This window comes from Hordeum vulgare, chromosome 1H (assembly GCF_904849725.1).
Source record: "Hordeum vulgare subsp. vulgare chromosome 1H, MorexV3_pseudomolecules_assembly, whole genome shotgun sequence".
Lineage (NCBI taxonomy): Eukaryota > Viridiplantae > Streptophyta > Magnoliopsida > Poales > Poaceae > Hordeum > Hordeum vulgare.
Window position 1 is genome coordinate 114,814,543 of NC_058518.1, and position 24,403 is coordinate 114,838,945.

Here is a 24,403-nt window from a genome sequence, read left to right on the forward strand (position 1 = left end):
AAGCTACACCAATTGAAGACTCTCAGAACTCGAGGACCCTGAAGTGTCCGAATAACTATATGACCATTAGAAGTCCAAACCCCTTTTATGTACCCACGTTAGATACAATGATTTGTGAGCCATCATTGGTGTGTGTTTTCCGACGGACACAAATAAAACCTATTCTCAAAAATATTGTTTGTATTGTGTGTATCTCCCTCCCTCTCTTACCCGTCTCATCCCCAAAACCTCAACCCTACCAGATGGAGTATGAAGCTGGACTTGTAGTCTCTGGACCAATGACCTAGCTGGAAGCTGATATATGGATTCAAAACATGGAGAACCACTTCGGGAGCAATTTGATTTCAAGGAAATATGAAGTGGCACACGCTCTTCAGTACTTTACCCAAGGTGCTGCTATCTGTTGGAAAATGCACCATGCCATACAAGGATTTAGTGGAGCAGAGACTTGGGACGAATTCGAGAACACCCTGTTAAGATTCCATCTTATTCAGAAGTGCTATGATAATCCGAAGGAGAAGACTTGTGCATGCAAGATCTGTGGAGAAATAGGACACACCCAGGAAGAACACAAGGATGGATGCACTCATTGTGAAGAAGATCACCAAGCTGAGGAGTGCCCAAGTAGTCAGGTGACTTGTTTTCTTTGTGAAGGAACCACCCACAGACCCCGGGACTAATAAGGATCAAGTACTATCTTTTTGGAGAAGGAAACTTGTTTCAGCAAACGTTTTCTTAGGAGCATACGAAAATCTGAGAGTTGTGAAGATACGATAGATGTTTTGTTCAGCTTGCAGAACCAATGGACTATCCGAACTTCGTTCGTGAGAAATTCTGCAACGCTAGTGAGGATGCCCGAGTGTTAGAATGCGAGGTTCGCTAAACCCTATACAGAGTAATGATTTGGGTGCGGAATGGATTGATCACCATGACGACTTACTCTCTTCATTCTCTTGCTATTCGGAATGGTAAATCTGAGAGAATTACCCACAGTGAGAGACGACGCTCTTTGAAGCCTTTTTTAAGCCTTAGAATGGTATAATGAAAGCCCATGTACATGGCATTTGTTGTCACGCGTAGGAAATTTTACGGTGAGAATGAAACCAAGACCCCTCTCTCTGCAGGATGACCACAAATGGTAGACCACCATGAGAACCATCGATATGTTATTTAGAATTGACCCCGAGACTGTCAGTTAAGAAGACCCAGTGACGGAAGAAGTTTATATCAACGGGAGAGCATCACCAAAGGATTTAAAATGAAGACTGTGCGATGTCAGTTGCCAAGACCCCAGAGGATCGTTAAAGCATTTTGAGGGACCAGTATCTCTCATTTTAAGTGTGGTAGCATCCCACCTTGCCGGAGATTGAAATTGCTAGAAGACCCCCAAACCCTAACCTTTCTTTCTAGCCTCTTCGAATCTCGAGGACGAGATTCATTTTAAGTGTGGTACTTTGTAACATCCCAAAATTATAAATTTTGGAATGTTAATATAATTATTAGATTGATTGTTTGTTTGTTTGCTGAGTGATTGAAACTTGGGTGAAATTTGAAACTTTTCGAAATTTTGAAAGAGAGGGAATAAAATGACTTTCCCCTTCTCCGGTGAATTCAAATTCAAGCTTTTAAAAGCAAAGAGAGAAGATGACATGACTTCTTCAACTATAAATAAATTTGAACGGAGATATTTGCATTTGAATTCTCTTGCATTTTTCTTTGTTTTCTTCGTGCTAGAAATGCCGGGAAATACTTTCCGTCAAACAGAAAAAAAGAGCGGAGGAACATGACCCTCAAATACCCGGGCATTTTGAATGTTATTTGCACCCTAAAACTTAGAGGGTCATTTGAAAATTATTTGCAAAAGAAAATAAATCTTTTAGGCAATTTTGTGAAAATAATTTTTTCTGAAGTTTTTATTTTTGCCTTGGAAAAATGCCCATCATCTATATTTTATTTTTCTGATAATTTTAGTATATAAAAACTCTTTATTCCGAATTGATTCGATTTCCTTTTTAACGTTCTAGTTTCCTAGTTTTGAAAATAGGAATAGAATCACTTTTATTAGGAAACAAGAGCTGGCCCATTAAGACTTTCTATTCTAGCCCAACAGGAGATCATCTTCTTCCTCCTCTCTCCCACGTGACAGTAGCTTTCCATCCATGGAGGAAGGAATCCCCTCCTTCCCGATCTCCCTCTTCTTTCCTTCCGGACGCCATCCGAGACCGCCTATAAATTCCCACCGTCCTCCTCTTTCCATTTTTCCCGAGAGAACTCCCCCTCTTCGCCTCTAGCTCGCGCACCCCTCGCCGGAGTCGTCACCGGAAAACTCGCCAGGAACTCCACCACTTCGGCCCCTCCTCCCCCTGGCACCCCTGCTGCACCCCACCCCACCTTCGCCCCCCTGCTCCTCCCCATCACCTCGCCACCAGCAGCCAGGAGCTTTTCCTCCTCCACCTTGCCCCCTACAGCCTCCCTCCCTCGTGGAACCAGCAAACCAGCAGTTTTTCCACCCTTCGGCCCCTCCCCTGCAGCTCTACCTCGCCCCAGGGAACCCCACCTCGCCATCCTCCACCCTTCGCCCCCCCCCTCCACCACTCCTCCTCCCGCCGGCCCCTCCCCACCCCACCGGCACCCCACCCCCACCTCGCCACCAGCACCAGCACGGGAGCAGCATCCCAGCCGAGGTAACCTTCCCCCTCCTGTTTCTTGTTTTGTTTTTTTTATGTAGTCCTTAGATCCATAATCTACGGTATAGATTAGAGTGACTGACCTCTTCGGTCTATATTAGAAAACCAGCGGTTTTTATTTCACTTAACGTTTAACCAGCAAGTTTTGCTTAGCCTCAGCCGTTTGCTCCTAAGTTTGCAACAAACAGCACCCGTAGCCTATAGCAACGCGCCACGTGTACCCCCTATTTGTTAGCTAGTCACCCTCAGTTTTTTCTGTCTAAATTGCAAAAACAGAAAGTTTCAATCTTGTTTAGCCCCTAACTTTTGATCCCGAAGTCCAATGACTTTGATTCTTTTTCCAGTAGCTCAAAAATTTCCTGTAGTTTTTCAAAACATATAAGTTATCTATGTTTGAATTTTTCAAATATAAGTTAGATCAGATTTAGTTTAAACCTCGTTTTGCCTATTCCAGGAGTTTAAGAATAGCTTTTAATTTGATTCCTTTTGGTACTGATCACTAGTGATCTTATATATCAGTGGTCAAAATTTCAGATTTGTTTGAGTATTTTAGCTCACTGTTTCATGTGAAACAAATTCTGTTTCACCTCTTTTAGGATTTCGGCTAATTCCTTTTCTACTTTTGTTTTAAAATATTTTATTTATTATTTCAGAAAGATTATTATGTTTTGTTTCTGTTATATAAACATTAGTTTTGCAACAAGTTTTTATTTTAGTTTTATTTGTTTTCATGAAATCAATTCTAGTTCCTTAGTAACTTGCAATTGGTTTCCGCATTGTTTCAAATCCCGTTTGGGAATCCTTTCAAAAAGTTTTGTGGAAAATACTTTATTTTATCTTAGTTATACTTATATCTTAGTTCCTTGCTATTATTTTCTGTTAGGAAAAAACTATTTAGTGTTTGACGTAGTAGAAGACTCTCTAGTCTTATTTGAAGTTTCTTTCGGTTTCTTATTCGCTCTCTCTTTTGCTTTGATTGCTAGAATGATTGCTAGTATGAATGCTTATGTGAATGATATGTTTGCTATATAGATTTCATCGGAGAGTGACGAGTAGTCTATCAAGTTATTTTCTCGAGAAATTCTTCTTCGTCATCATCACCAGGCAAGTCACTTTGATCATACTATCACCTATGTTTCATCCATTGTAGTTCTACCATCCTATGCCCAAATTTGCATGCTGCTTAGGTACTTGGAAATTTTAGTATAGATTGTAGTATCATGAGGTAGGCACACAACAACCCCGATACTTGGCCCTGGGATGACAACTTTCATATTGCTATGCTTGAGTAGACGGGATTTCGGTTGAGTGCATATCACGAGTGATGCGAGGTTGATATAATAATCAAGACCGGTTAAGACAAGATTTTCAAGACCTCGGACGCAATGCAACTCTGGGTGAAGGACGGTTGATCGGCTCCCTGGAGAAACCAGTGGATGACCCGGGATGCTGGAGACGGCCATGACATCTTGCGGAAAGCTTCACCCAGGCTCAAAGAGACGGACGGATATTTTCAAGACCCAAGGCTTACCTGCACAGCCACAAGTCATTATGGGCTCTGGCCTGGTTGGACAACGCGGCGACTCTGGACAGGCGGTGCTAGCAGATGTAGAAGAACGGTAGGAATGTTTGGGCACCGACAGGGATTCAGAGGGACCCGTTGAAAGACCATGTTTTGATCATCCGGTCTTCAAACACCCTCAAGTGCGAGGACATACTCGGAGGCGATCAAATCTTGTGGGGAACGTGTGCAAAACTCTGCAGAGTACTCAAACCTAATCGATTAGCCGTGTCCACGGTCATGGACAACTTGAGCCAAAGGAACTGAAGTTATCTGAAATTCTCAACACAAATAATAATATTGATGTGGGAATTATTGACAACTCGGGTACGAGAATTGGTTGGCGGAACCATCTTGTTAACAACCAACAATGTAGTAACATTTTGCTTTTAGCCCTCTCTTGTTGTAGGAGAAGAAAATTTGCTTTACGCTAAAACTTACAACCCCACCTGCCATATATGCATATAGTATAGATGACATTTTACCCCTCTCTTATGTGACTTGCCGGCATTATTCAATATGCTGACCTACACGGCTGTAGCGTCTTATGTTGCAGATATTTTTCTTCGACGAGTAAGAGTATGATTCAGGGTTACGGTCTACACTCAACTTGCCGTTGGTGTTTATTGGGACTCCACTCCCTTGACTGCTTCCGCTGAGATATTTAAGGTATATATCAGTTTTACGCTATTTACATGTGATTGCACTTTGATATATACATGGATGTACTGTGTGTGCCAGCATACTGATCCAGGGATGGCACAGAGACACAGAGGCTTGACTCGTCTTGAGACGGGTCGCTACAAATAATTTGTAATAACTATGTTAAGCACCCTAGAATATTTGTTGGAATATTTCCAACCATTCCTAAAGTTTTCAACATTTTTGAAAGTTTAAAGTTTCTGATTTCAAATTGAAAACTTGAAACCAGTAGCTTTTTGCATTTATTTAAAATGCTTAAAGTGTCAAGAAAATGGTTTTCTTCATTGCTCATTTACTTTCATGATTTATCAGAAAGTTTGAACTTTTCTTGAGGCCATTTTGGGTTCATTGATTTTAACTAGTTTGAAATTTTCCCTCACTTTAAGAAGTGGCTAGGGTTTTAGCATTTTCCTTCATCATTTTCTTTGTTCTTGTTGAGAATTTCATAGATGCAATGCCAAGAAAACATGAGCGCAAGCTAACTTGCTTAAGGGGTCAGGGATGTGACAATAACCCACAAGTATAGGGGACCGCAACAGTTTTCGAGGGTAGAGTATTCAACCCAAATTTGTTGATTCGACACAAGGGGAACCCAAAGAATATTCTCGAGTATTAGCAGTTGAGTTGTCAATTCAACCACACCTGAAAGACTTAGTATCTGCAGCAAAGTATTAGTAGAAAAGTAGTGTGATAGCAATAGTAGCAACAGTAACCAGTAGCAATAGTGACAGCAAATAGCGACAGAGTAACAGTAGCAGCAGTGACAGCAGTAGCGACAGAGTAACAGTAGCAGCAGCGACAACAATAGCGACAAAGTAACGTAGCAAGGACCAGTAGGAAAAACTCGTAGGCATTGGATCGGTGATGGATGATTATGCCGGATGATATTCATCATGCAACAGTTATAACACGCAGAGATATGTAACTAGCTCCAGTTCGTCAATGTAATGTAGGCATGTATTCCATATATAGTCATACGTGCTTAGGGAAAAGAACTTGCATGACATCTATTGTCCATCCCTCCCGTGGCAGCGGGGTCCTAATGGAAACTACGGGATATTGAGGTTCTCCTTTTAATAGAGAACCGGAACAAAGCATTAGCACTTAGTGAATACATGAACTCCTCATACTATGGTCATCTCCGGGAGTGGTTCTGGCTATTGTCACTCCGGGGTTGCCGGGTCATAACACATAGTAGGTGACTACAACTTGAAAGATAGGATCAAGAACACACATATATTGGCGAGAACATAATAGGTTCATATCTGAAATCATGGCACTCGGGCCCTAGTGACAAGCATTAAGCATGGCAAAGTAGTAGCAACATCAATCTCAGAACATAGTGGATACTAGGGAACAATCCCCATCAAAACTAACTCGATTACATGATAGATCTCATCCAACCCATCACCGTCCAGCAAGCCTACGATGAGATTACTAACGAACGGTGAAGAGCATCATAGAATTGGCGATGAAGCAAGGTTGGTGATGACGATGGCGACGATCTCCCCTCTCCGGAGCCCAGAACGGACTCCAGATCTGCCCTCGAGAGGAAGAACACGAGGTGGCGGCGCCTCCGTATCGTAAAACGCGATGAACTCTTCTCCCTGATTTTTTTCCGGATGAAAGCGACAAAATAGAGCTGGAATTGGAGGCGACGGAGCTTCGTGGGCCCCACAAGCCTGCTAGGCGCGGCTAGGGGGGGCCTGGCCTGGTGGGCTTCTGGGCTCTACACTCCACTCCTCCGGTTTATTCTTGCGCCAGTATTCTTTATATATTCCACAAAAAATCCTTGTAAATTTCCAGGTCATTCCGAGAACTTTTATTTCTGCGCAAAAACAACACCATGGCAATTCTGCTGAAAACAACGTTAGTACGGGTTAGTTCCATTCAAATCATGCAAATTAGATTCCAAAACAAGGGCAAAAGAGTTTGGAAAACAAGATACGACGGAGACGTATCTCTCACCTCCGTGACAAGTTTGCCCTAAAGGGTTTGATGTGCTGCATTACTTCCTTGGCATCAAAGTCATTAGGCGTGGTGATGGGTTCTTTCTACACGAGTAGAAGTACACCTCTGAGTTACTTGAGCCCGTTTACATGCTTAAGTGCAAGCCCGCCTCCACGCCCGTCGACACGAAGGGCAAGGTCGCTACACTAGAGGGTCTTACTGCGCCTCATGCTGCGTTTTACCGCTCCATGATCGGCACATTGCAGTACTTGACACTCACAAGACCGGATCTGCAGTATGTTGTTCAGCATGTGTGCTTACATATAGACTCCCCACGTGACTCCCACTGGACTCTAGTGAAACATATTCTTTGGTACATATTCAGCACCATGGGCATGGATCTCACCCTGACGGCTTCTGCCTCCAACGACATCGTCGCCTACTCCAATGTTTACTGGTTTGGCTACCCTGACATGCGTCGTTCTACGTCCGGCTACTGTATCTACCTCGGCTCCTCGTTGATTTCATGGTCGTCCAAGCGACAATCCACGATATCTCGCTCGAGTGATGAGGCGGAGTACCGAGGAGTGGCCAATGCCGTTGCTGAGTACTCTTGGTTAGATCAGTTGCTTTAGAGGTTGCTTTGTGAGGTTCAGAAGGCCACCATTCTCTACCGTGACAACGTCTATGCGGTCTATATCTCCGCCAACCATGTACATCATCGTTGGACAAAACACATTGACCTGGATATTCACTTTGTGCGCGAACGGGTTGCTCTTGGTCGCATACGTGTCCTACATGTCTTGACTGCGCAATAGTTTGTCGACGTGATGACCAAGGGTTGCCTATTTTTGTCTTCGAGGAGTTCAGGTCCAGTCTTTGTGTCGCTGACAATGCTTCGACTATGGGGGTGTTGAATATATATTTGATGGCATGTATAGATTGTTTATTGTACACCAAGACCACCTACTATTTCCTTGTATAGGTTGCGGTAGAGACCCACATTGTACATTACATATACGTGCACATTGCACCAATCAATGCATCGTACATTACCACAACTATTCACACGCCCAAACATGGCCGGCCGCCACATCCGCAGCCAATGCCGTCACCCATGGCTGGGCCGCCCATCACCCATGGAGCCGCCGTCGCCCGTGGCAGGGCCGACCACCACGCCGCCGCCAACCGCAGCCATCACCGGCACGCCGCAAAGACTGGATGGGTCGCGCCTCCATACGTTTAGGGGCCTCGCATCACCCCTAAGACGCGGGAGAGAGGGAGTCCCTGCCACCGCAGTCGGCCCTTGGGCTTAGTCCGACGATGACGAAGGGAAGGGAGCAGGGAGTTCACACCCCGGTGATAGGGTTTGGGCGCCGTCCTAGTCACCCTACCCGTCTGGTAGTGCAGTGTTAGATTATTTGATTGCTTGCAAATTCATTTGTTCTTTTGAAAGTGCCATGACAGATTTGAGAGAGGTTATCCTCACAACAAGATGGTACATACGGCGGATTAAAAGACATAAAGTTAAGGGAGAAATGGTACAACCAATCCCACATGGAGTTATGTCAAATTCATATTTGATAGCAAATTGTACTCGATCCTCCAACAAACTACTCCCGTCATTTCTAAATAGAAGTTTCTTAGATATTTTACTACGGATTACATACGAAATAAAATAAATAAATCTACATTCTAAAATATGTTTATACACATTCGTACGTAGTGTTTGGTGAAATGTTTAAAAAGATTTATATTTAGGACCAGAGGGAGTAGAATAGAGGAAGAAGAGTAGCTGGAGCAGAGCAAGGGAAGGCTTTGTTTGGGTCAATGTGAATGCTTTTTTATGTTAAAGAAAACAAACAGGCATGCATGCAAATAAAAGTCTTTTGTGGTGTAGTACAGTATTAATTTTGCTGGAATTAGCATCTGTGGCGTGAGTAAGCAGTATTGGTTCCGTCCTAGTCCTAGGGGCACCGGACGTTCCTGCCTGGACCGCCGTAGTAAAAGTAGCTGCCCCACGCGCCGCCCTGGCCGCCGGCGATGTCGTAGCACCCCGGGTGGTCGGCGAGGAGCCGGAGCCCTGCCGCCGGGATGAGGTTGTTGTCCCAGTCCACGACCTGCAAGTTGCGGAAATATGCCGCGCGGCCGTACCCTTCCCCCGGGAACCGGCCGCTGCCCATCTGCGTGGGCGTGTGCGACCCCGAGGGCCGCGTGTTCACCGCCTCGCCACCGAACTGCACCATGTCGGCGCCGCCGCGGCCGCGCGCGCCCAGGTGGGTGAAGAGGGAGGACGGCCAGTACCCCACCAGCGCGCCCGACGGGCCCAGCTGCAGCCACCAGTTGCCCTTCTTGGGGTCCTTCCAGATCATGAGCGTGATGTCGAACTGCCGGCCGCCGTAGGCCGACACCGGCGTGATGGCGGCGCCGATCACCACGCGGCCGTTGATCTGCACGAACCCCGCGCAGTGCAGGTTGTAGCACCCCGTCTCCTGGTACGCGTCGCTCTGCATCGCATACATACATGGATTTTCATGGACAAACAGTTGAAGATGACTGAACTTTTAGACGACATCGTTTAGAGAGCTTACGGTCCAGTAGGTGAAGAACCTCGGGCTGTTGTCCCCGTATAGCTCGGGGCTGACCTGCCACCCGGCCTCGATGGTGTTGAGGTCGTTGCCGAAGGAGCCGGAGATGACCCAGATCTGGGACAGGCTGAACTCCGCCGGCGACGACACCTGCGCCGGCCACACGTTCAGGCTCGCCTTCGCGCCGTAGAACTGCCCGCCGGTCACGTACCCCACCGCGTGCTGCATACCACCACAATGACATTCAGTATCCGGTACACTAGTACAGTGGCCGTATCCTTTTGTCTGCATACGTGTCCAAATGACTGACTGATACTCCTAAACAGAGACTGAATCGAAGGAGTGGTCATCATTGGCGGGGAGCCGGTGACTGACCTCATGGCCGTTGCTGGTGGAGTCCCGCCGCGCCGCGGCACTCTTGGGCTTCATCCCGAACCTCCGAACGGAACTGGCCCTGAGCAGATCGCCCTCCGTCGTCCGCCTCACCGGTATGGTCCCCTTCGGGCACCACTCGCCGGAGCTCCTCCACGTCTGCGGCAAGACCTCCTCCTCCTCGTCGTCTTCCACGGCGTCGGCATTCCCTGGCCTTGCCGCAGGTTCGTCCTGCAGCGGCTCAACAACCATTAGCGATCACCTCAAGGGCATACGCGAGAACACGATGCACATTGCAGCCGGTCAGTCACTGTCAGTCAATCAGAATTCAGAACAACACTAACGTACCTCTGGTCTCTGGCCTCTGAGGCTGGGATGGTCGAACGCGGGCTGCAGGTGAGAGGGCACGCAGTCTATGACGTCGCCGTCAGGGCTCTGCGAAATGATCAAAACCAGTTACTACCTGGCAAAAAAGGGACAAATTTCACGTACGATGTGACGAACGAGAAGAATGTCTGGTGTACGTGCCTGGATCGTCTTGACAGTGGCTTCCCTGACCCTGGCGAGCTGGGCCCTCATCCGCCGGAGCCCGAGCTGCTCCTCGCCGAAGCGGAGCGCCGTCGTGCTGCCATTGCCATTGCCCGTCGTCGCGGAGGAGACGAGGGCGGGGAAGACGAGGAGGAAAGAGACGAAGGAGGCAATGATTGGGCAGCAGCAAGAAGCCATCGACGAGCAGGGCTGCCCTGAGTTTCGTAGCAGCCTAGGATCAGAAGAAGAAGAGGAAGAAGCTTAATACTCTTCCAAGGCGTCAGTCAGTATGTGCGCGCGCGCACCAGCATTGGCGCGGTTGTCTTCTTCCTACCGCCCTCGAGCTCGCTATAAATACACACAGGCATCCATAGATCACTAGATACACGGATGGATAGATACCTGGGAGTATGGCACCAAACGAACCAGCAGTGAGACGGAATTATCAGCAGGTCATTTGGCCGACTCTGCGCTCCGGTGGGCGGCTGATTTGGCTCACCAGCCTGCAGGCCTTTTTCTTCCGTGCGACGGACCAGCACAGCATAATTGTCTCGAAATGAGCACCACGCGTAGCCATGCCCCCATCATTTTTTCCTAGCCGTATGCCCGCTCCTGTCCCCTCTCCCACTCCACGCTGCTGCCTTTTGGTCTTTCCTTTAGTAGATCTCAGTGGAGGCCAGCCCGGTGGCATGGCATGTAACTTTTCTTTGTGCTGCAGAACGATGGGTGCTCCCCATGTGCCGAGAGATTTAGGCAGATCTGTGCAATGTCCAGAACACTGCTTGGTTAGGCAGAACAGGTTTTACATCCTGTTACCTTTGAGCTCGGCAGTACAGACTGCGTAGTTCAGAGGCACGATCGGGGTTACTGGATTCCAGGACACTTCATTACTTGTGTTGAAATTAGTAGCGGGCCTTAGGCCCATAAGATAATTTCAAAAATCTCCAAAGGTCCATGTAGGTGAGGGCATGACAAGGTGGTGGTGAAAAGTTTAGTCCCACTCCGTTAGTGGAGAAAAAGTTTGATCCTTTATAAGGGTCTCTATTCTATATGCTATTGGAGAGTGAAAAGGGAAGAAGCCCTCGCGCACTCCTCCCTCGCCGCCCGCCACGCCTCGTCACGACGTAGGTTGCGGGAATGAGCCGAGCTCCCACGTCTCTCCACCCGGCCGCCTATATAAGTAGGGCTAACACCAACCCTAGCCATCACGAGAATCAGATCACATCTGCCTCACGCGATCGTTCCTTTGCTGCTGCTGCCGCGGGCGACTCCGTCCCGTTCACCGCGCTCGTGGATTAATTTACTCAAAAAATCGCCTATTTACTCAACAATCCAAAAAACTAATTTGTGTAGGATTTTTTGAGTAATGGTTTTGCTGTTGCACTGAAACCGGATAAGTTTATTGGTACTTATTTCAAGCGTTGGCCACCATCCTATTCCTTGGAGTAGTTATAAGCGTGATCGGAGATAAGCTGGTTGATGCATATTTACATATGCATGTTGCCAAAGAGCTGTGGGAGGCGCTCAAATCTAAATTCGGGGTCACTGATGCTGGGAGTGAGATGTATGTTATGGAGCAGTTCCATGATTACAAAATGGTTGACAACTGTTCTGTATTGGAACAGGCTCATGAGATAATGATCACATCTGCCTCTCGCGCTCGTTCCTTTGCTGCTGCTGCCGCCGGCGACTCCGTCCCGTTCACCGCGTACACAGTCGACGGGAGAGCAGGCCTCCGAAACCCAGCCTCTCCGCTCACCTCCGTCCGTCTGCTTCGTCTACATCCACGTCGTCCTCGTCATCGCCATGGCTGAACCATTCGAGGCCGATCGTCTCGCCCTTGAAGCCGACAAGAAGGCGGCAGCATCTTCTACGGTATAATTTGTTTATCCCACTCCTTTCCGTTTCAATCCTAGCAGTACTACTTGCATGCATAGATGTATCAACTATATGCGTAGTATGTGCTAGATTAGTCATGATCAGTATGTCATTAGTCTAGTCAATGCCATGCTAGTGATTATCTCATGGATTAATTTACTTGGAAAATCGCTTATTTACTCAACAATCCAAAAAACTAATTTGTGTAGGAATTTTTCGAGTAATGGTTTTGCTGCTACACTGAAACCGGAGAAGTCTACCGGTACTTATTTCAAGCGTTGGCAAACGAAAACCGCCTTATGACTCATAGCTATGAACGTGTTCTGCGTAGCCGGTGTCACTCCCACGGGAACGATCTCTGCTGAACATCAGAAGATGTTGGCGGAGGCCACCGTCCTATTCCTTGGAGCAGTTATAAGCGTGATCGGAGATAAGCTGGTTGATGCATATTTGCATATGCATGTTGCCAAAGAGATGTGGGAGGCGCTCGAATCTAAATTCGGGGCCACTGATGCTGGGAGTGAGATGTATGTTATGGGGCAGTTCCACGATTACAAAATGGTTGACAACCGTTCTGTATTGGAACAGGCTCATGAGATAATGATCACATCTGCCTCACGCGCTCGTTCCTTTGCTGCTGCTGCCGCTGGCGACTCCGTCCCATTCACCGCGTACACGGTCGACGAGAGAGCAGGGCTCCGAAACCCAGCCTCTCCGCTCACCTCCGTCCGTCTGCTTCGTCTACGTCCATGTCGTCCTCGTCATCGCCATGGCTGAACCATCCGAGGCCGATCATCTCGCCCTTGAAGCCGACAAGAAGGCGACATCATCTGCTACGGTATAATTTGTTTATCCCACTCCTTTCCATTTCAATCCTAGCAGTACTACTTGCATGCATAGATGTATCAACTATATGCGTAGTATGTGCTAGATTAGTTCATGATCAGTATGTCATTAGTCTAGTCAATGCCATGCTAGTGATTATCTCGTGGATTAATTTACTCGGAAAATCGCCTGTTTACTCAACAATCCAAAAAACTAATTTGTGTAGGAATTTTTCGAGTAATGGTTTTGTTGCTGCACTGAAACCGGATAAGTTTACCGGTACTTATTTCAAGCGTTGGCAAACGAAAACCGCCTTATGACTCATGGCTATGAACGTGTTCTGGGTAGCAAGTGTCACTCCCACGGGAACGATCTCTGCTGAACATCAGAAGATGTTCGCGGAGGCCACCGTCCTATTCCTTGGAGCAGTTATAAGCGTGATCGGAGATAAGCTGGTTGATGCATATTTACATATTCATGTTGCCAAAGAGCTGTGGGAGGCGTTCGAATCTAAATTCGGGGCCACTGATGCTGGGAGTGAGATGTATGTTATGGAGCAGTTCCACGATTACAAAATGGTTGACAACCGTTTCGTATTGGAACAGGCTCATTAGATAATATGCATAGCTAAAGAACTTGAGGTTCTTAAGTGCAATTTGTCGGGCAAGTTTGTCGCGGGCTGTATAATTGCTAAGCTCCCTAATTCCAGGAGGAACTTTGCTACTACTCTGAAACATGAGAGGCGTGAGTTCTCAGTAGAGGACATCATCAGTCATTTGAGTGTTGAACAGAATTCGAGAGCAAAGGACTCCAATGGAAAAGCGGCCGAAAGCTCTTTTGTTGCCAATATGGTACATCAGAGGAACTTCAATTCCCACAAGCCCAAGGGAAAGAATTCTGTCCAACAGAATACTGACTTTAAGAAGAAGGGAAAGAAGACCTTCAAGAATAATAAGAAGGGAGAGGGATGCTTTACTTGTGGTTCAGATGAACATTGGGAGAACAAGTGCCCAAATCAAATACAAGAAGCCGGCGCAAGACTCTAAGTATGCCAATATGATTGTGGGCAACAATGAAAGTGGTGCATGTGGGTATGTACGGTAATTTATTTACTGTATTTTCAGTTTGTCAGTCCACCGATTGGTGTGTGGACACGGGTGCAAATATTCATGTGTGTGCTGACATCTCATTGTTCTCTTCTTATCAGGCCACAGGTCGCGGGTCCGTATTGATGGGGAATGTCGCGAGTGCTTCTGTTCTTGGTGTTGGCACGGTCGATCTGAAGTTTACTTCGGGAAGGATCGTGCAGCTGAAGAACGTGCAGCATGTCCCCGCCATCAAGAACCTCGTTAGTGGCTCCCTTCTGTGTAGAGAAGGGTTTAAGTTGGTATTCTAGTCTAATAAAGTAGTAGTTACGAAATATGGACTTTATGTTGGTAAAGGTTATGAATGCGGAGGTCTGTTCCGCCTTTCTCTTGCAGATTTTTGTAATAAAGTTGTGAACAATATTCATTCGAGTGTTAATGAATCTGAAGTTTGGCATTCACGTCTTTGTCACATAAGTTTCGTTGTTATGTCGCGGCTAGCAAAACCGAATTTAATCCCGACTTTCACTTTAGCCAAAGGTTCTAAGTGACATCCGTGTGTGCAAGCAAAGCAACCTCGCAAGCCTCACAAGGCTGCAGAGGAGAGACACTTGGCACCATTAGAACTCGTACATTCTGATCTTTGTGAGATGAATGGTGTGTTGACTAAAGGTGTAAAGAAGTATTTCATGACATTGATAGATGATTCCACTAGATATTGCTATGTGTATCTGTTAAATACTAAAGATGAGGCTCTACACTACTTTAAAATCTATAAGGTAGAAGTTGAGAATCAACTTGAAAAGAAAATTAAACGAGTCCGGTATGATCGTGGTGGAGAGTACTTCTCAAACAAACTTGATTCTTTTTGTGCGGAACACGACATTATTCATGAGAGGACGCCTCCCTATTCACCCCAGTCAAACGCGGTTGTCAAGCGGAAAAACCGTACTCTAAATGATTTGGTTAACGCCATGTTAGATACATCGGGTTTATCCAAGGCATGGTGGGGGGAGGCTATATTGATCGTGTGTCATGTCCTGAATAAGGTTCCTACAAAAGATAATGAGGTCACTCCCTATGAGGAGTGGTCGAAGAGAAGGACGACGCTCTCGTACTTACGTACTTGGGGCTGCTTGGCCAAAGTCAATGTGTCGATCCCCAAGAAGCGTAAGCTTGGACAAAAGACTGTGGACTGCGTTAATTTGGGATACGCTAAGAATAGCGTAGGCTATAGATTTCTAGTAGTGAAATCTGAGGTACCTGACGTGAAGGTCGGTACAATTATGGAGTCGAGGGATGTTACATTCTTTGAGGATATTTTTCCCATGAGAGATATGCAAAGCATTTCTAGACAGGAATCTGAGGAAACTACAGAGCCTGCCATTCCTATGGAATACTATGAACAAACACATGATGATAATCCTGAGGAGGATGACGAAGAAACCCTTGGTAGGGGCAAGAGACAAAGGACTGCAAAGACCTTTGGTGATGATTTCTTCGTATACCTCGTGGATGATAATCCCACTTCTATTTCAGAAACGTATGCTTCTCCAGATGCTGATTACTGGAAAGTTGCGGTCCGTAGCGAGAAGGATTCCATCATGGCTAACGGGACATGGGAAATTACTGATCATCCCTATGGTTGCAAATCATTGGGATGCAAGTGGGTGTTCAAAAGGAAGCTTAGGCCCGATGGTACGATTGAAAAGTACAAGTCTAGGCTTGTGGACAAGGGCTATGCCTAGAAAGAAGAAGAAGATTTATTTGATACTTATTCACCGGTGGCTAGACTGACCACCATTCGAGTACTACTCTCATTGGCGGCCTCACATGGTCTTCTCGTTCATCAAATGGACATTAAGATGGCTTTCCTGAATGGAGAGCTAAATGAGGAAATATATATGCAACATCCAGATGGCTTTGTGATAGAAGGTCAGGAAGGAAAGGTGAGTAAGTTGCTGAAATCTTTATATGGTCTGAGACAAGCACCTAAGCAATGGCTTGAGAAGTTTAATAAAACTCTGACATCTGTTGGCTTCGTTGTTAATGAAGCTGACAAATGTGTATAATATCGCCATGGTGGGGGCGAAGGAGTTATATTGTGCTTGTATGTTGATGACATACTAATATTTGGAACCAACCTCAAAGTGATTGAGGAGGTTAACTCTTTTCTGTCTCAAAACTTTGAGATGTAGGACCTTGGGGTGGCTGATGTTATCTTGAACATCAAGCTTTTGAGAGATGATGAGTGTGGGATTACACTTCTACAATCCCACTATATCGAGAAGATTTTGAGTCGCTTTGGATATCCAGACTACAAAATTTCTCAAACACCATATGATCCTAGTGTGCTGATTCGAAAGTTCAGACGCACAACTATAGATCAATTGAGATTCTCTCAAATTATTGGTTCGCTTATGTATCTAGCTAGCGCAACGAGGCATGGCATCGCGTTTGCTGTGAGCAAACTTAGCCGGTTTGTTGCCAATCCGGGCAATGTTCATTGGCGTGATGTTGAAAGAATTATGCGCTATCTGAAAGGTACTGTCAACCACGGACTTCACTATACGGGATACACATCGGTACTTGAAGGGTATAGTTATGCGAATTGGATCTCTAATGCTCATGAGATGAAGGCCACTACTGGGTATATATTTACTCTTCGGGGTGGTGCTGTTTCCTGGAAGTCTTGCAAGCAAACGATCTTAACGAGATCAACAACCGAAGCAGAATTAACAGCATTAGACACATCTGGTGTCGAAGCATAATTTCTTCGAGATCTTTTGATGGACTTACGCATGGTTGAGAAGCCGGTTCCGGCTATCCTTATGAACTGTGATAATTAGACGGTTACTGTCAAAGTGAAGTGTTCAAAGGACAATATGAAGTCCAACAAACATATAAGAATGAGATTGAAGTCTGTCAGACATTTGAGAAACTCCGAAGTGATAACGTTGGTTACATCCAAACAGCTAAGAATCTGGCAGATCCCTTTACTAAAGGGCTATCACGTGTAGTGATAGATAGTGCATCGAGGGAGATGGGTATGAGACCCACATGAGTTGCCATGGCAGTAACCCAACTTATATGATCGGAGATCCCGTGAAGTAGGACCTGGGAAAACAAGCCAGTGGTGAACTCAGGAGAGTAACTTTACTAACCCACTCCGTTGGAGATGCAATGCTCTCGGATACTGTATGGTAGGATTACTACTGTCTTATTGTGTTCTAAAGCTTATGTGTAAGAAAGATGCTGTCCTACAGAGCGATCTTTGGAAGAACACACCTATATGAGTCTGACTGTTGGTCACAATCTATGAGATTGGGGTGATCTCTAGTGAACTCATGAATAGGCCAGGAGTGTGACTTATATGCTCCACCCGAGGGGTCAGCCTTCGGTAGCCTAGTACTAGTAAGACTTGTGGTGAAGCTTCTTTACGCCAAATTGACAATTCAAGGCATAGTCCATTGTTCAGTTGTAAAGAGGTGTAGCTACTTGTTCTAGGTGAAGCTCAACCTTAACAGGTCTTCACTGGAATGCTGGTATATTAAAACAGTGATTGGAACAAGGGAACACGATGTGCCCTTGAGATCTGGTGGGGGTTGTTGTAATTAGTAGTGGGCCTTAGGCCCATAAGTGAATTTCAGAAATCTCCAAGGGCCCATGTAGGTGGTGGCATGACAAGGTGGTGGTGGGAAGTTTAGTCCCACCCCGCTAGTGGAGAAAAAGTTGGACCCCTTTATAAGGGTCTCTCTTCTACATGCTATTGGAGAGTGAGAAGAGAACAAGCCCTCACGCACTCCTCCTCCACCGCTCGCCTCGTCACGACGCGCCGCGCCGCGGGTTGCGGGAATGAGCCGAGCCGAGCTCATACCTACGCGCTTATTTTGCCGGTCAGGAACGAAGAATACGTAACGGATGCGCCACGATTTGAGACGTCGGATCGTGGGCTATTGATACATCCATTTTGCATCATGTTTTCATGTTGATATTTATCGCCTCTTTGGCTGTTATTTCACTTCGCGGTACAATTCTTATGCCTTTTCTCTCTTATTTTGCAAGGTTTACATGAAGAGGGAGAATGCCAGCAACTGGAATTCTGGCCTGAAAGTGGAGCAAAGTTAAGATACCTATTCTGCGCAACTCCAAACGCCGTAAAAATCAACGAGGATTTTTCCTGATTTATCAAAAATACTGGGCCAAAGAAGTGCCAGAGGGGCACCACGGGGTGCCCACAAGCCTGCACGGCGCGACCACCCCCCAGGTCGCGCCATGAGGGCTTGCAGGCAGCCCACTGGCCCACTTGCTCCCCTATTTTGCTATATGGAGGGTTTCGTCCAGGAAAAAATCGAGGAGGAGATTTTTCGTGGTTTCGTCGCCGCCACGATGCGGAACTTGAGCAGAACCAATCTAGAGCTCCGATAGGACGATCCTGCCGGGGAAACTTCCCTCCCGGAGGGGGAAATCGTCGTCATCGTTATCACCAACACTCTTCTCATCGGAAGGGACTCGTCACCATCAACATCTTCATCAGCACCATCTCATCTCCAATCCCTAGTTCATCACTTGTAACCAATCTCCGTCTCGCGACTCCGATTGGTACTTGTAAGGTTGCTAGTAGTGTTGATTACTCTTTGTAGTTGATGCTAGTTGGATTACTTGGTGGAAGAGCTCATGTTCAGATCCTTGATGCTACTCACTACCTCTCTGATCATGAATATGATTATGCTTTGTGAGTAGTTACTTTTGTTCGTGGGGACATGGGATAAGTCATGCTAATAGTAGTCATGTGAATTTGGTATTCGTTCGGTAATTTGATGTGTTGTATGTTGTTTTTCCTCTAGTGGTGTTATGTGAACGTCGACTACATAACACTTCACCATTATTTGGGCCTAGAGGAAGGCATTGGGAAGTAGTAAGTAGATGATGGGTTGCTAGAGTGACAGAAGCTTAAACCCTAGTTTATGTGTTGCTTCGTAAGGGGCCGATTTGGATCCACTAGTTTAATGATATGGTTAGACTTTGTATTAATTCTTCTTTCGTAGTTGCGGATGCTTGTGAGAGGGGTTAATCATAAGTGGGATGCTTGTCCAAGTAAGGGCAGTACCCAAGCACTGGTGTTCCCACATATCAAACTATCAAAGTAACGAACGCGAATCATATGAACATGATGAAACTAGCATGACAGAAATTCCCGTGTGTGCTCGTGAGCGTTTTTCCTCCTATAAGACTTTGTCCAGGCTTGTCCCTTGCTAAAAAAGGGATTGGGCCACTTTGCTTCACCGTTACTACTTTTTTTACTTGTTGCTTGCTACGAATCATCTCACCACACAATCACTTGTTACCGACAATTTCAGTGCCTGCTGATTTTACCTTGCTGAAAACCACTTATCAGATCCTTCTGCTCCTCATTGGGTTTGACACTCTTACTTATCGAAAGGACTATGATTGACCCCCTATACTTGTGGGTCATCAAGACTCTTTTCTGGCGCCGTTGCCAGGGAGTGAAGCGTCTTTGGTAAGTGGAACTTGGTAAGGAAACATTCATATAGTGTGCTGAAATTTGTTGTCACTTGTCACTATGGATACTAATCCTTTGAGGGGCTTGTTTGGGGTATCTTCACCTCGAACGAAAGCACAAATAGTTACTCCTCAACCTGCTGCACCTACTGAAAATATTTGCTTTGAATTTCCTTCGGGTATGCTTGAGAAACAGCTGGCTAATCCTTTCACACGAGATGGAACATCACACCCAGACTTGCATCTAATCTATGTAGATGAGGTTTGTGGTTTATTTAAGCTTGCAGGTGTGCCCGAGGATGAGGTCAAGAAGAAGGTCTTTACTTTATCTTTGAAGGATAAGGCGTTGACATGGTATAGGCTATGTGATGATACTGGATCATGGGACTACAATCGGTTGAAATTGGAATTTCATCAAAAGTTTTATCCTATGCATTTAGTACATCGTGATCGGAATTATATTTATAATTTTTGGCCTCGTGACAGAGAAAGCATCGCTCAAGCTTGGGGGAGGCTTAAATTAATGCAATATTCAAGCCCCAAACATGAGCTCTCGAGAGAAATTATCATTCAGAACTTCTATGCTCGGCTTTCTCATGATGATCGCACCATGCTTGACACTTCTTGTACCGGTTCTTTTATGAAGAGAGATATTGACTTCAGATGGAATTTATTGGAGAGAATTAAACGCAACTCTGAAGATTGGGAGCTTGAAGAAGGTAAGGAGTCAGGTATGAATTTCACGTTTGATTGCGTTAAATCCTTTGTTGAGACAAATACCTTTAGTGATTTTAGCGCTAAGTATGGACTTGACTCTGAGATAGTAGCTTCATTGTGTGAATAGCTTGCTGCTCATATTGATCTCCCCAAAGAGAAGTGGTTTAAATATCATCCTCCTTTAGAAGTCAATGTAGTTAAACCCACTCCAGTTGAAGAGAAAGTCATTGCCTACAGTGATCCTGTTGTTCCCAGTGCTTACATTGAGAAACCACCTTTCCATGTTAGGATAAAGGATCATTCTAAAGCTTCAACTATGATACGTAGAGGCTACATTAGAACACCTACACCCCCTGAGCAAATTAGAGTTGAACCTAGCATTGCGATTATCAAAGATCTTCTATCTGAAGAAGTTGAGGGACATAATATTCACTTATGTGAAGATGCGGCTAGAATTGCTAAACCTCACGCTAGAGACAAACATCGGCCTCTTGTTGGCATGCATGTGGTTTCTGTTAAGATAGGAGATCATTGTTATCATGGCTTATGTGACGTGGGTGCTAGTGTTAGTGCAATACCTCAATCCTTATACGATGAAATCAAAGACGAGATTGCACCTGTTGAGATAGAACCTATATGTGTCACTGTTCAGCTTGCCGATAGAGATACTATCTGCCCTGTGGGAATTGTTAGGGATGTTGAAGTCTTGTGTGGTAAAACAAAGTATCCTGCTGATTTCCTCGTTCTTGCTACCGCACAAGATAGCTTTTGTCCCATCATATTTGGCAGCCCTTCCTCAATACTATCAATGCTCATATTGATTGTGAGAAGCAAACTGTCACTGTTGGCTTTGAAGGTGTGTCACATGAGTTCAATTTCTGTAAGTTTGGTAGACAACCTGATGAAAAGGAGTTTCCTAGTAAGGATGAAACTATTGCCTTAGCCTATATTGCCGTGCCCCTACTGATCCCTTAGAGAAATACTTGATTGAGCATGAAAATGATATGCATATGGATGAAAGGGATGAGATAGATAGAGTTGTCTTAGAACAATATCCTATCCTCAAGAATAATCTGCCTGCTGAACTGCTTGGGGATCCACACCCACCAAAGGGTGATCCTGCGTTCGAGCTTAAACAGTTGCCTGATACTCTTAAGTATGCCTATCTTGATGAAAAGGAGATATATCCTGTTATAATTAGTGCTAGCCTCTGAGAGCATGAAGAAAAGAAGTTACTAAAAACTCTGAGGAAGCACTGTGCTACGATTGGATATACTCTTGATGATCTTAAGGGCATTAGTCCCACTCTATGCCAGCACAAGATGAAACCGATCCTGATTTCAAACCAGTTGCTGACCATCAAAGGAGATAAAATCCTAAGATGAAAGAAGTAGTGAGAAAAGAAATACTAAAGCTCCTAGAAGCAGGTATTATCTATCCTGTTGCTCATAGCGATTGGGTGAGTCCGGTGCATTGCGTTCCTAAGAAGGGAGGCATTACCGTTGTCCCTAATGATAAGGATGAATTGATCCCACAGAGGATTATTACTGGCTATAGGATGGTGATCGATTTTAGGAAACTGAATAAGGCCACTAGGAAAGATCATTACCCTTTGCCTTTTATCGACCAAATGCTAGAAAGGTTGTCTAAACACATACACTTCTGCTTTCTAGACGGTTATTCTGGTTTCTCCCAAATACCAGTTGCACAATCTGATCAGGAGAAAACCACTTTCACCTGCCCTTTCGGTACCTTTGCTTATAGACGTATGCCTTTTGGCTTATGTAATGCACCTGCCACCTTTCAAAGATGTATGATGGCTATATTCTCTGACTTTTGTGAAAAGATTGTCGAGGTTTTCATGGATGACTTCTCTGTTTACGGGTCTTCCTTTGATGATTTCCTCAGCAACCTTGATCGAGTCTTGCAGAGATGTAAAGACACCAATCTTGTCTTGAATAGGGAGAAGTGCCACTTTATGGTTAATGAAGGCATCGTCTTAGGACATAAAATTTCCGAAAGAGGTATTGAAGTCGATAAGGCTAAGGTTGATGCAATCGAGAAAATGCCATACCCCACATATATCAAAGGTATAAAAAGTTTCCTTGGTCATGCTGGTTTCTATAGAAGGTTCATCAAATACTTCTCTAAGATTTCTAGGCCTCTTACCAATCTTTTACAAAAGGAGATTCCTTTTATTTTTGACGATGATTGTGAGGAAGCCTTCAAAATACTTAAGAGGGACTTGATAACTGCACCTATTATTCAACCACCTGATTGGAACTTACCTTTTGAGATCATGTGTGACGCTAGTGATTATGTTGTTGGTGTTGTTTGCTACTTCTCAAACAACAGCGCCAGAAATTGACACGTTGACGGAGATTGGGCTTGCGTTGGTTTTTCCCTTGAAGAGGAAAGGGTGATGCAGCACAGGAGCAGTAAGTATTTCCCTGAGTTTGAGAACCAAGGTATCGATCCAGAAGGAGGGTCTCGTCAAGTCCAGAGTACCCGCCCAAACACAAACAAGCTTGCACCCAACGCTTCAAAGGGGTTGTCAATCCCTTCAAGATTGTTTGCAGAGTGAGATCTAAAGGCGGAAAGTGAAACGAAGTAAAAAGTGTAAGGCTGAAAATATGGTGTGGAGTAGACCCTGGGGGCCATAGTGTTCACTAGAGGCTTCTCTCAAAATAGCAAGTATTACGGTGGGTGAACAAATTACTGTCGAGCAATTGATAGAACCACGCAAAGTCATGATGATATATAAGGCAATGATCATACATATAGGCATCACGTCTGAGACAAGTAGACCGATACTTTCTGCATCTAATACTATTACTCCACACATCGACCGCTATCCAGCATGCATCTAGTGTATTGAGTTCATGACGAACAGAGTAACGCTTTAAGCAAGATGACATGATGTAGAGGGATAATCTCAAACCAATGATGAAAACCCCATCTTTTTACCCTTGATGGCAACAACACGATGCGTGCCTCGCTACCCCTTCTGTCACTGGGTGAGGTCACCGCACGGTATGAACCCAAAACCAAGCACTTCTCCCATTGCAAGAATGATAGATCTAGTTGGCCAGACAAAACCCACAACTCGAAGATAATTAGAAGGATATGAAATCATGCATAAGAGAGATCGGAAGAAACTCAAGTAAGATTCATAGATAATCTACTCATAAATCCACAATTCATCAGATCTCGACAAACACACCGCAAAAGAAAATTACATCGGATAGATCTCCATGAAGATCATGTAGAACTTTGTATTGAAGATCCAAGAGAGATAAGAAGCCATCTAGTTACTAGCTATGGACCCATAGGTCTATGGTGAACTACTCACACATCATCGGAGAGGTCATGGTGTTGATGGAGAAGCCCTCCCTGTCCGAATCCCCCCTCCGGCAGGGCACCAGGACGTGCCCCAGATGGCATCTTGCGGAGACAGAAGCTTGCGGCGGCGGAAAAGTGATTGCGATCGTCTCTTGATTTTTTTGGGAATATTTCGGAATATATATGCGCAAGATCTAGGTTAGGGGACCTCCAGGGGGCCCACAAGCGTGCATGCGCCCCCCGGGCCGCGGGGTGAGGGCTTGTGGGGCCCCTGGGGCTCTTCTGGTTTGGCTCCCAAGTTCTTCGATCTTCTTCCGTTCCAGAAAAAATCTTTTCGAGGATTTTCTTCCATTTGGGCTCCATTTCAAAATCTCCTCTGAAAGGGGTCAAAAACATAGAAAAAACAGGAATTGGCACTTGGCACTCAGTTAATAAGTTAGTCCCAGAAAATAAATAAAAGGCATGCAAAACATCCAAAGTTTGACAAGATAATAGCATGAAACCATCAAAAATTATAGATACATTGGAGACGTATCAGGCATCCCCAAGCTTAACTCTTGCTCGTCCTCGAGTACGGAAGTGATAAAGAATGAATTTTTGATGTGGAATGCTACCTAGCATAGTTGTCCTTTGCAACTTCTTTCA

General features: G+C 45.3%; 1 protein-coding gene across 1 annotated transcript; it reads right to left on the bottom strand.

Annotated features, from left to right (window-relative positions):
* Nucleotides 1-8,463: 8,463 nt before the first annotated feature.
* Nucleotides 8,464-10,759, bottom strand: LOC123407872. Its single transcript, XM_045101112.1, has 5 exons — nt 10,389-10,759; nt 10,209-10,295; nt 9,864-10,091; nt 9,492-9,710; nt 8,464-9,407 (listed from the first exon to the last, which is right to left on the bottom strand). Exons 1-5 carry the CDS (start codon nt 10,584-10,586, stop codon nt 8,868-8,870), a joined length of 1,272 nt encoding a protein of 423 aa, XP_044957047.1. The 5' UTR covers nt 10,587-10,759; the 3' UTR covers nt 8,464-8,867.
* Nucleotides 10,760-24,403: the final 13,644 nt, after the last annotated feature.